An 11,394-nucleotide genomic window follows, 5' to 3' on the forward strand; every position below is an offset into this window, starting at 1 on the left:
GCCTTCTCCTCTCGCCCGTTTCTCCAGGCGTTTCTGTGGCCACGCGTGTTTTGTGGTCGGTAAGAAGTATGTGCGACATTGCTAGAGGTGAACAAAGCTATGGGTGTATGGAATGGACAAATACCGGTCCGCCCGAGCATCGCGGAGCAGATTCCAGAAGTCTCACCTGCACATTGAGTGCTCAGTGAGGCGTCTGGCAGGCACACGAGTACCCATGACGCTCCGACCATCTTGGAGAACTTTAGAAATAAAAGGATGGGCAAAAGAGCCCCCCATCTGACTCCCCTAGTCCGATGAGCCTCAGAAAAACCGTGCGGGGAGCTGGCTGAGGGCTCAGCTAAGTGCTCACGGCTTCGAAGCTGCTAGATTCCCACAGAACATGATCTGTTGGGTGTCAGATTCCAGCAGAGGCAAGTGAGGTGACAGCCCCTGAAAGTCAGCTGTCTGCCCATCTTCTCCCTGAGCTTTTCGTCATTTGGGGTCACGTCTGAACGTGCCCCCCAGGGGGACAAAGGAGGCCAGGCGAGAGGAGAGAGGCAGCCAAACTCACGGCTGCTAAAATGACCGAGAGAGCTCTAAATACGAAAGTTTTGCCAATTCGGATTGACTTATTCAATGACCAAAAACAAAACAAGCAACCAAAAGCCCAGCAGGTCGGACCAGCTGTGGTCCTAGGAGGTCGTGGTGCAGCGCATGGCACAGGACGCGGGGCTCACGGCAGGAAAGGAGGGCGGCGTTCCAGCAGGAGCCCGCCACTCCAAACAGCCGCCTGGCGCGGTCACCTGTTTGAAGCCGGGAGTGACACCACCAAACCTGGGCTGGCCGGGGCCTGTGTGAGGCTGCTGTCTGTGGGGCTGGAGCACAGCCCTTCTTCCTGCCTCTGACACCCCCTCCTGCCAACGGGGTGTTTGTGGGGCTGCCCTACAGAGGTGAGGCTGGCATGAGTCCTGACACGTAAGGGGCAGGTCAGCTGGTGTCTCCAGCTCTGTGCCTAGCCCCATTCTGGCCGAGGCCTTGGGCACAGGCACAGCCAGGCATTGGCCCAGGCCATCTGTGGGCCCGAGAGCCTGGGCCGAACCTCGGGGAGGCGTGGGAAGCGGGCAGGCCCTCCTCCCTCGGCTGGAGCCCAAGGCCCCAGCCAGTGTGGGTTCTGGGTCAAACCTAGTCTGCTCCACCCCTGGGCAGGCCACCTCACCTCTCACAAGGTATTGGGAGGGTCCCCAGAGGTGCGGAAGCCTCATCCGTATGACAACAGCCCAGATAGATACAGCGAAAAGATGAACTTCTCTCCCCCACCAAGACCAGGGTCCCACCCAAGACAAGGGCCACTGCCAGTTTAAAAACTTTATTCGGTTTATAAAATTCCATGTCCCGAGACTGCGCCCTGAACAGTGCAGAAAGTGTAGGACGCGGTTTCTGGGGTGGGAGCTCAGCCCAAAGACCTCCAAAGCTGCTGGTGACCCCCTGGGCTGCAGCCCAGACAGACTCACAGGCCTGGCACCCATGAACGTGTGAGGGCCACCACCACCAGCAACGCCTGCCTAGCAGCAGCCACAGTCCTCGGAGGATGAGGCACCTCATTCCTCAAACTTTCGGCCACCACGCCAACCACGGTTATCCCGCCAGACGCAATAGTTGAGCGTGGCCGCAAAGGCCAGCCAAGCCAGGTACGGGTAGAGCAAGCGGGCGGCCGGAGGGCTCACTCGGTGCCAGGCTACGGCCGTGGCTGCTGCCACCCCACCTGTCAGCAGGAGGTCCACGAGGGCCTGTGGAGACATGAGGGAGGGAGGACAGGGAGGCCTGAGGCTCAGGTCCCCACAAGGGTGTGTGTCCCAGCTACCCCTAAGTGACCCAGCCAAGCCCCTAGCACTCTGCCTCAGTTTCCCCACGTATAAAATGGGAACAGTCACCCTGACCTGACCCATGCCATGTGGGGGGTGTATGGTACCAGGTGCAATATGGGTTTTCCTACACAATGGCCCCTAAATCCAAGCCAGCAACTCCGTCTGCTTCAAACAGAGCCCTGCACTGGAGGAAAAGCAGCTGCGGGGGACACTGGTCCCCTAAGAGCTGCTGAGGAGATGCTGACCGTGAGCTGTATGCCACCCCTGCCCCTGCCTTTAGACCCTGACCCCGTCTGGGATGTGATGCCCCATGTCCCCCGAGAGGGGCCCACCCCGCCATGGGCCACCTGCAGGCCACACTCACCAAACCCATCTGTCGCGTGCCGAAGAAGATGGGAGGGAACGCCCAGTTGAGAGCCAGCTGCCCAGCGTAGAGGCCCAGGGGGACCACTGCCTCCTCCGAGAAGCCCCCCAGCTCTTTCCAGACGATGTAAGAACCATACCTGAAACAGAGGTCACCTGTCAGGGCATCAGTGGGGAAGAGGCCAGGAGCCTGGCTCACCTCTGGGATGACACAGTGATGCTCAGGTGTCACTACTGTGTGACCTCAGGGAAGTTGCTTGACCTCTCTGGGTCTTCCTGTCTCACAGGGTTGCTGTGGGGATTCAAGTTAACACACTGGCTGAGCTACGAGACGTGCAGAACTATCGCCCTCATTTTACAGGTGAGGAAACTGAGGCACAGAGAGGTGGCGACTGCCTACGATCTCTTGCCAGGCAGTTGGCAGGTCAAGTCAGGTTTTAACACAGGTGGCCAGGGCCAGAGCCCGGGCTCTTCACTCTGACGTGAGACCCCGTCAAGGCCACAGGGAGCCTGCACAGGGCTCCGGGAAACAAGCTGGGGCCATGTTTGTTTCATCGGGCTCTGGGTGGTGGAGGACGGCCAAGGGGGGATGCAGAGGCCTGAGGGCTGAAGCAGAAACGAGGCGTCTGGGCCAGGAGAGGGGAGGACTCAGCAGTGCTGGAAGCCTAACTGGGCAGGGGCTGGGGTCCAGGTGACACCCAGCTTCAGGAATTGTCTGACTCCTGTCAGAACCCTAGGGCACCTGGTCTGGCCTCTGCTACCTGCCCCTTGCAGCCCCACCCTGCACTAGGCTGGAATAGAACCAGGATGCAGGGAACATTCCAGAAGGAGGGGAGGAAGCTGACCTTACCTCCTGGGTGCGGTTCCCACTGGCACCACCAGGGGGCGCCCCCTGCAAGCAGCACTTCCTTTCACCATGGCGGTTCCCAGGGTCTAGTCCAGGGATTCCTGCAGGGTTCCTACTCTCTGGCCCTGCATCCTTGGGCAGTTTGTCAAAAGGGGGGCCGTGAAGATTACCCGAGACAGCCTGGCACTGAGTGGGTTCTCAACAAACGGCAGCTGTTATTGCCGCTGTTGCTGCTGTGGATCTTGAAAGCACCCACACTGCCCGTCTGAACTTTGCACACTGAGCCAGGCTCAGCCTGGAGTCGTGAAAACAGCCAGGAGGGTGCCAGCGCGGGGTTGAGCCACCCGGCCCGCCCCTCCCAGGGGGCCCGGAGGGGAAAGGTCGGTGGTGCAACCAACAGGTCCCACAGCCTTCTCCACTCTTGCTTAGCAAACAAGGCCCAGAAATGATGCCAGTTGCCCAAGGGGCGCTGGACAGTTAAACCCTGCAGAAGCTCTGCCTCGGGCCTGGGCCCCTGTAAGGGGGAAGGATGGCCCAGCTCCGTCTGCTCGAGCGGGGGGCACGGGCACAGCTGCGAGGCCAGCGGCCAAGCCCACCTACCCCATGGCAGAGTAGAGTGTGCCCCAGATGGGGCCCAGCGTCCAGCGGGGCGGGTGCCACGAGGGCTTCTGCAGGCTGGCATACCAGCGGAGGCCCTCTCCACGGACGTAGTAGGAGCCCAGGAAGGCCCCCAGGCTGGGCGCCAGCGTGAAGCCCACCGCGGGCAGCCAGGGTGGCGCCATCGCTGCTGTGGCTGCTGTTCCGGGAAGCTCTGGAAGAGAAGATGGATGCAGTGAGATGCAGGGCTCTCCAGGGCTGGGCCGAGGCCTCACGGGGCATTTGCCAAGGACCTACTGTGCACAGACCTGGGGTTGGGCCTACCGTCTCCTTCAGAGTCACCACAAGTCTTTGGGTGGATCCACTACCAGCCCCTCATCACTCATCGGTCAATCAATCGACTGACCGAAAGATCGGGGGGTGCAGAAGATGAGCGAGGCAGGGAGGGGTGGGCCCACAGCGGCGGCCCCCCGCCGTCACAGCTCCAAGCTTCAGGGGACACATTTCCATCCAAACTCCTGCCCTCACCCAGACGGCTGCCCTGCCTGCAGGAGCCTCTCAGGTGCCCTGCCCCGACTCCAGCTCCCCTTCAGCTCCTGCCAGAGTCCTGAGCTCTCACCCTCACCCTTGGCCTTGGGTGTCCTGGCAAAGGACCCCTTCTCTCTGCCACCTCACTCCATGCCAGTTTGGGTCCCCCCACAGGCAGGCTTCCCAGCCGTCCTCCCGAGGCCAGGTGCCAGCGGGGCGCTCTGCACGCTCGCGTGACTCCACACCCTGTGCTTTGTGTCCTGGTGCTTTTCTTTGGGTCATTCACTTGTCACTCATTCATTTATTAGACAACTGGCAGCAGACAGAGCTGGGCTCAATTCCTGGCTCCCCAAGGACTCACTGTGACCTCAGGCAAATGACTTCTACTCTCCAGGCCAGCCTCAGTTTCCCCCTCTGCAGAATGGGATATCAACATCGCCTACCTGGACCCAGCCCAGTGTGGAGTGTCTTGCACATAGTTGTTTCGGTGCCGCCCCACGGGCCCACCCGAAAATCACCTTCCCTTCCCCTGCGTGCCAGAGAGAAGCAGACTGCCTGGGACCCACAGTGCTGTGAAGCCAGGCTCTGCCTGCTGCTACCCTGACACCCAGGGCCACTGACATAGATGGGAAAGAGTTCCAGGCAGATGAGGTCCTCTCAGCAGCACTGAGAGGCTGGCAGGGCTTGGGGCAAGGAAGGCCCCTGACTAGGCCTGGAAGCTGCCACCCCAGAGCTGGGGACCCAGGCATCGAGCTTCTCCATTATGCTCATCAGCTGTGCCCCCTTGCCTAGCAGCCTCGAGGTCTGCACTGAGGGCCTCCTAGGTACCCAGCAGCGGCCAGCTGAGTTGCTCATTGGAGATCAGAGTCCAGACAGACAACAGGGAGGCCCAGGCTGGACATCTGGGGCCAGCTCTGCGGAACCTGCTGTGGGTTGGCACCCTGACTGGGCTTCTGCTTCCCCATCATAAATTGAGAGGACCGAGCTCCCACTGACACACTCCAGTCCTGGTTGGAGAATCGGGGGGGTGTCTGTTTGCATGGGATGAGAAGCCGCACACAGGATTCGGCTCAGCAACTCTGCAGCACGGCCTGCTGGAGTGGGGGCTGGGGACCCAGGGTAAACGGAGCAGGGAGGCCCTGAGGGGGACACAGCCCTCAGAAAGGGCACCCTGACCTGGGATCCTGGAGGTGGTTCTGGAAGGACAGCGAGCACTTTCTGCACAAGGACACAGACACAGGAAGGGGGCGTGGTGGGGTGCAGAGAACATCCGGGCAGGCAGGTGTGGGCTGGTCAGGGAGCAGATACAGGGAAGAGACCCTGCTCCATCTGGAGGCCCTGGGAACCACTGGGGCTTCAGAGTCAAGGGCAAAGGCTGCCCCGGGGCGGGGCGGAGGGGTGGCTGCTGGCCGGGGGCTCCATGAAGCCCCATGAAATGCAGAAGCAGCCTTGGTGCCCACCGGGCTCTTAAAGGCCGGTTGACCCCCAAATCCAGCCGGTGAGGGCTCTCTCACAAGGTGAAAGTTATTCTCACCTAACATGAAATGAAGAACGTGGATGTAAAATTGAATAACACAGTATAATTCCAACTTTAACAAAAAGCAGGTAACCTAAATATGCACGGTAAAAATTGTAACAAATGCACAAAAATTGTAACAAATGCAGCAGCCATCATAATCATGAGGCCAACACTTACGAGGAACGGCTGTCTGCCCGGCCTGGGCAGAGCCCCAGCCTGAAAATCACCCTTCGGCCCTCACGCTGCAAGGGGGCGGCACCATTTCTCCCACCTGCCAGTGAAACCTGGAGCATGGAGTGCAGAGCTCAGGAGGCCTTTGCTCAGGGCCCCTCCGCTAGCGCTCCTGGGGGGCTGGGGAGCTGGGGAGCCTGAGGCCTGCACACCACACACCACGGCGGGATGTAAGATGCTTACACTCATGATGGCTTTATCAGTTTCCACAAGGTCTCTGATGAGCATTATTTTAAAGAGAAAAAAATCAGAGTGTTGGCTACCCAGCAGATGCCAGCTCTCTGCTTAGTGACTGAGTGTCCCCTCCCTGGGCCTCAGTTTTCTCACGTTTTGGGTAGGAACTGTCTCCCCGCACCCCGGGATCACTGCACAGACGAACCAGGAGGATGGACATTGCCGAGGGCTGGGCATGTGACACGGGGCCCGCCGGTAAATGTGCCTTTGCTTCTTCCTCTCTCCTCCTCCTCCCCTGCCCTCTGGCTTCCAGGGTGCTCACAACCGTTCCCAGGGTGCAGGTTAGAATGGCCACAATATGAAGGGCCACCTGCCCTGGGGCCAGGACACCACTGACTCTAAGCGGCTGTCAGGTGGATGTGAGCACTGGACCCAGAGCCCTGGAACCCAGCGACTACTGTGTCACCTCGGGAGAGCCCAGGCCACCTCAGCCCAATTCCTTACCTATGCAACGAGGACATAAACCCTTTGCTAAGCCTGTTTAATAAATGCGGTGAACCCACAGCGAAGTGACAGTGTTCGGGCAACTGTAATGAGCTGTGTGTGTTCAGTGCGTTAGGTCTCCCATGGAATGTGACACGGGCTGGGCAGGTGGGAAACCCTCACACCATACTGACCCTTACATACAAGTAGGGAAACTGAGGCCCGGAGGCCACGGGGCAGGGACTGCGGGGTCAAGCACTGAAATGGGCCAGACCTCAGGTCTCCTCAGGGTGACCCTATGAGCCTTTTCCCAGGACAGTCCCTGTTTATAACCACTTGGTCCCAAACTAACGGCCCCCTCTCAGTCTCAAGAGTCCCTTTTACGTGTCCTCAAGGTTAATGCCGCCAGCATAAGACACGTGGGCGTCATGAACCCCGGATATAATTCACGGAGGTGGACACGCCCACTGTGGTAATCTTGCCCCAAATGCAAACTCCAGACTAATCAAGGGAAAACCTCAGACAATCCCAGGTAGAGAAACATTTTTTTTCAAAATAACTTATCAGTACTCTAGCACAGTGGTCCTCAACCTTTTTGGCACCAGGGACCGGTGATCCTATGAGAATCTAACACCTGATGAGGAGAAGCTGAGGCGGTGATGCCGGCTGCAAATACAGATGAAGCTTCGCTCACCTCCTGCTGTGCAGCCCAGTTCCTAACAGGCTCCGAACCAGTACCTGTCCGCAGCCCGGGGCTTGGGGACCCCTGCTCTAGCATCTTCGAATGTATCAAGGTCACAAGGAAAGACCCAGGGAAATGTCACCAACTGCAGGAGACTAAGGAGAAATCACTAAACTGCACTGTGGGACCCCAGATGGGGTGCTGGGGCAGGCTTAACACAGTAGTGGGAAAGCAGAGAATTCTGGCCAGGTCCAGCAGTGTTAATTTCCTGGCTTTTATCATGGCCCCGTTAGGGGAAGCCAGACGAAGAGTGAGGTGAAGAGTATGTGGAAACTCTATACTTTTGTAACTTTTCTGTAAATTTAAAACTAGTTCAAAATAAAACGTTAAAAAGAAGCATCCTGGTTTGGACGGTAACTTGCACAATCACCTACTTCCTCCACATGACTCCTGCTCTGAGACCCAAAGTGGCTACCATCCAGTTTGTTTTTTTTTTTCCTATTTTTCTTTAATTGAAGTGAAATTCACATTATGAGAAATTGACCATTGCAAAGTATGGGATCCAGTGGCATTTAGTACTGTCCTCATGCTGTGCAAGTACCATCGATATCAACTTCTAAAACATTTCATCACCCCAAAAGAGCCCCCACACCCTCGTCCCTCACCCCCAGGGGGCTTCCTGCCTCTACAGATTTACTTTTTCTGGATGGTTCCTGGGATCGTACAATATGTGGCCTGTGGGGTCTCGCTTCTTTCACTGAGTGTGTTTTCAAGGTTTACCCACATTACAGCATGTGCCCATACTTCTCCCCAAGGTTTTTTTGGGGGGGTCATGTCACCTTGCCACAGCACCCAGCCACTGTCCAGGAAATCCACACAAAGGACTCGCCTGACATGCCAGCTGACCAGGCCCTAGAGCCCACCATCTAAGTCCTCCACTGTACAGAAGGGGCCCACTAGGGAGTAGGGGCTTCCCTATGAGCCAGAGCGACAGAGTAGGGTCTCAGCCCAGGGCTCTGTCCCCACCCCAGGCTGCCCCTTCCAGGGCCTGGCTGTGTGTATGCTCCACTGGGCCTAGGGGATCAGAGGGTCAGAAAACAGGGAAGCCAGATGCCCCAACGTGGAAAGAGCCAGGCAGGGAGCTTCTTGAGGCCTCCTGGAGACTGCCCAGCTCCTGAGTCGCCCTACCGGGGGACCCACAGAGCTGAGTCATGCGGGGCCAGGCTGGGCGTAGGGTAGCTGGCCTTGGCAGGCTTCAGATCTGCTCTGGGGCCCCAGGGAGGGTCGGGGAGGGCCAGGGAGCACCCATGTCTGGTAAGAGGCTCAGGACTCAGGCAGAAGGACAGAGCTACCCACCTGTCCTTTACATCTATCTCTGTCAGAGGTCACCAATTCGCTTGGTGACCCCAGGCGAATGCTCTTCTGATCCTCCTCAGTTTCCCCCTATGTCCGGTGGGTACAAGCTGCCCTGCCTGCTTCATGGGGTGGTGGGGAGGCTCAGATGAGGACCAGATGAGGGGCTATGGGTGTGAGTATTGGGGGCTACTCGCCCATTCCCTTCAGGGAAAGAAGCGGCCCCGTGGCATAGACCCAAGGCTGAGGAAACGTCAGCCAGTCGCCCGTGGGACACTAAGTGGGTGAAAATGGCTCAAGGCCTGGTGCCAAACACGGCCAAGCAGAGGGCTCAGGACCTGGGGTCCAGAGGAGGCTCTAGGCCTCTGCAAATGAGTGGCGAGGGTAGGGTGGGGCTGGGCCTGTCCTGACGGTCTTTACTTCACTTACTGTTCACAGTGGCCACAGGGGAGGGGATCAGCTGCTGCTTCGCCCTGGGCCCGAACCATGTGGCCCTCTCAGCCTCCCCGTAGACTCCTCCGAACTATTCCCATTGTCCAGGCGAGGAAACTGCCACAGACTGGGAGTCACGAACCTTCCAGGCCTCTGTAACTCTGGGGCCCACAACGCCACCCCACTCCCTGAGCTGGGAGTGTGCTGGCCTCAGGTCTGGGCCATACAGCCGCTCATAAAGACTGTCACCTCACCTCCCTCAGCCTCCTCCCTCCTCCCAACAGGGCACTTGAGGCCCTTCCCAGAAGTCTGCAAGTCAGGGCAAGATCAGGCCTCAGGCTGCTCCCACCCAACCTCAGCCTTTCCACCCTCTGCCTGGTGCCAGAAGGTTCTCTCAGGGAGACAGCCTCTCTCCAGCCCCAGGGCCAATGTCCCCGCCCCCACAGGGCAGTGGGGCAGCAGTTACAGGATCTCAGCCCCCTCTTTTCCCAAGGTGGGACCCAGAACTTGTGACGCTCCACTCTCCCGGCCTCTTGTGTCCCTGTCCGTTAAGTGGGTCTCTGGGGCCTCCCTGGAGAAGGTGACCCTCCATGGAGAAGGTGACAAAACTGCCCAAAAGCAGCACAAAGAGTTTCGCTCTTTCTCTGATCCCTCCCTCCCCAGACGTCCCCAGCCCCCCTGACCCCTCTCCCTGGAGCCACCACTGTCCCAGTAACAATTCACAGTAACTCCTCCTCATTATAACCTCCGTGGAGCTTTTTCACTATGAAAAAGTCTGGAAGGATCCACATCCAGCTGGTAACCCGGGAGGTCTGGGCCGAGGTGGGTCAGGGGGGATATGGGGGGATTTGGGGGGAATTTGCTTTAGCGAGCCCGACTACTTTTTTAAACACAGAGCACATCCAGGCATTGCTCGCACAACCAAATATAAGTAGAATAAAATACAAATAAAAGAAACCCAGATTTGAAACCAAAATAATAAAAAGACAAGACTGTGCCGAGTAAAATATGGCTCCCTCCCTGTCAGCCCGAACCCCCCACCCCGCACCCCCATACCCCGTTCAAACCCTGGCTCCACGGCTGGAGCTCTGAAACCCTGGCCAATGAAGGGTTCCGGGGTGAGCCTCGGCTTCCCCCAGTTCAAAGGGCTCCCTTAGGGGGCCCAAGGTTACCTGTGAGCTCCCTCCGGGGGTGCTGAGCAGCCACTTGGAAACGGGAAGAAGCAGCCTGCTCCCTGCCCCACCAACAGGCGGGCCACCCTCCCGCCCTTGCTCCTCAGGGCCTTCCAGGGCCAGTGCTGTTGCCCAAGAGAAGCTGCCGCCTGCTGCGAGGGGCAGGGAGGGGAGGCTCCACCCCACAGAGACCAAGGCCCTCTGCCCACATCCTGGCAGCTCCGCCTTCTGGTTGAGGGCCGCTGTGTGCCAAGCTCCGTGGGCGGGTGCTTCTCGCACACAGCCTCCTCTGACATCCTGGCCTTACGCACGATCTTTTCCGAACAACCTCAGTCCCAAGGGGAGGCTCAAGTCCTGCCCCTCCTGCGGTGCCAGTGGCCGGTACCAAGTACCACCGGGCCTTGGCAGGCCAGCCAGAGAGGCTCGCAGCCCAGAACAGGCCACAGACATCCGCCTGGCTGACCCCGCACTCAGCAGCATGTCCACTGCCGGAAGCCCCACGACCCATCGCACCCGGGCCCCGAGCGTCTCTGCAGGAGGGGCAGGGGGCAGGCAGGTCCCACACCAGTCCCCTGTCCAGGCTCCAGCTCACCTGAGCACTGGACTGGAAACTAGGGACCTGACTTTGGGCGAATCGCCTCTCCAGTCCGGCCCGGGTTTCCTCTCCTAGAAATGAGAGTTTCCAGCGGGTCTGGAGACAGCGATCTCCTGGGCCCCTCCCGCCCTCCCCTGCCCCGACGGGCTCATCAGCAGGAACAGGCAGGAGAAGGGGTGTCTGGCCCCTCCCGGGGGCTCTGCTTCCCCGGACCCAGCGGGACCCAGCGGCCGGGCCGGGCCGGACCGGGCAGAGGTGGGAGGGAGCGGGGCGGGGCTGCCCAAGTGCCCGCCGTCTGACGCGGCAGTCGAGCCCCTAGTGCAGCCCCGCGGCCGCCCCTCGGGTCCCCGCCCCGCGGCTCCGGCCTCAGTTTCCCCTCGGGCCCCGCGCCTGTCTGGCGGGCGCTGTCGACCGTCGCCCCCGCGCGGGGGGTCCCTTGCTCTCCGCCCCCTCGGCGCGCCGTCCCCACTCACCAGCGACGAGGACTCGCTCCGGGAAGGGCACTGCGCGGCAGGAGGTGGCGGCCGAGGTCCCGGGCCCGCCCCGCCCGCCCCGGCAGCGAGGCGCCGCCCGG

The 11,394-nt window shown here is 59.7% G+C and overlaps 1 protein-coding gene across 2 annotated transcripts; it reads right to left on the reverse strand.

Annotated features, from left to right (window-relative positions):
• Positions 1-1,329: 1,329 nt before the first annotated feature.
• Positions 1,330-11,394, reverse strand: TSPO (translocator protein). 2 transcript variants are annotated; one of them, XM_039863242.1, is made up of 4 exons: positions 11,294-11,394; positions 3,655-3,865; positions 2,209-2,347; positions 1,330-1,766 (listed from the first exon to the last, which is right to left on the reverse strand). In XM_039863242.1, exons 2-4 carry the CDS (start codon positions 3,834-3,836, stop codon positions 1,578-1,580), a joined length of 510 nt encoding a protein of 169 aa, XP_039719176.1. In that variant the 5' UTR covers positions 3,837-3,865; positions 11,294-11,394; the 3' UTR covers positions 1,330-1,577. The 2 variants fall into 2 exon arrangements, with proteins under 2 accessions (XP_039719176.1, XP_039719177.1); XM_039863243.1 differs by lacking the exon at positions 11,294-11,394 and adding an exon at positions 10,226-10,387.

Source organism: Pteropus medius, unplaced genomic scaffold (assembly GCF_902729225.1).
Source record: "Pteropus medius unplaced genomic scaffold, Ma_sr-lr_union100, whole genome shotgun sequence".
Classification (NCBI taxonomy): Eukaryota; Metazoa; Chordata; class Mammalia; order Chiroptera; family Pteropodidae; genus Pteropus; species Pteropus medius.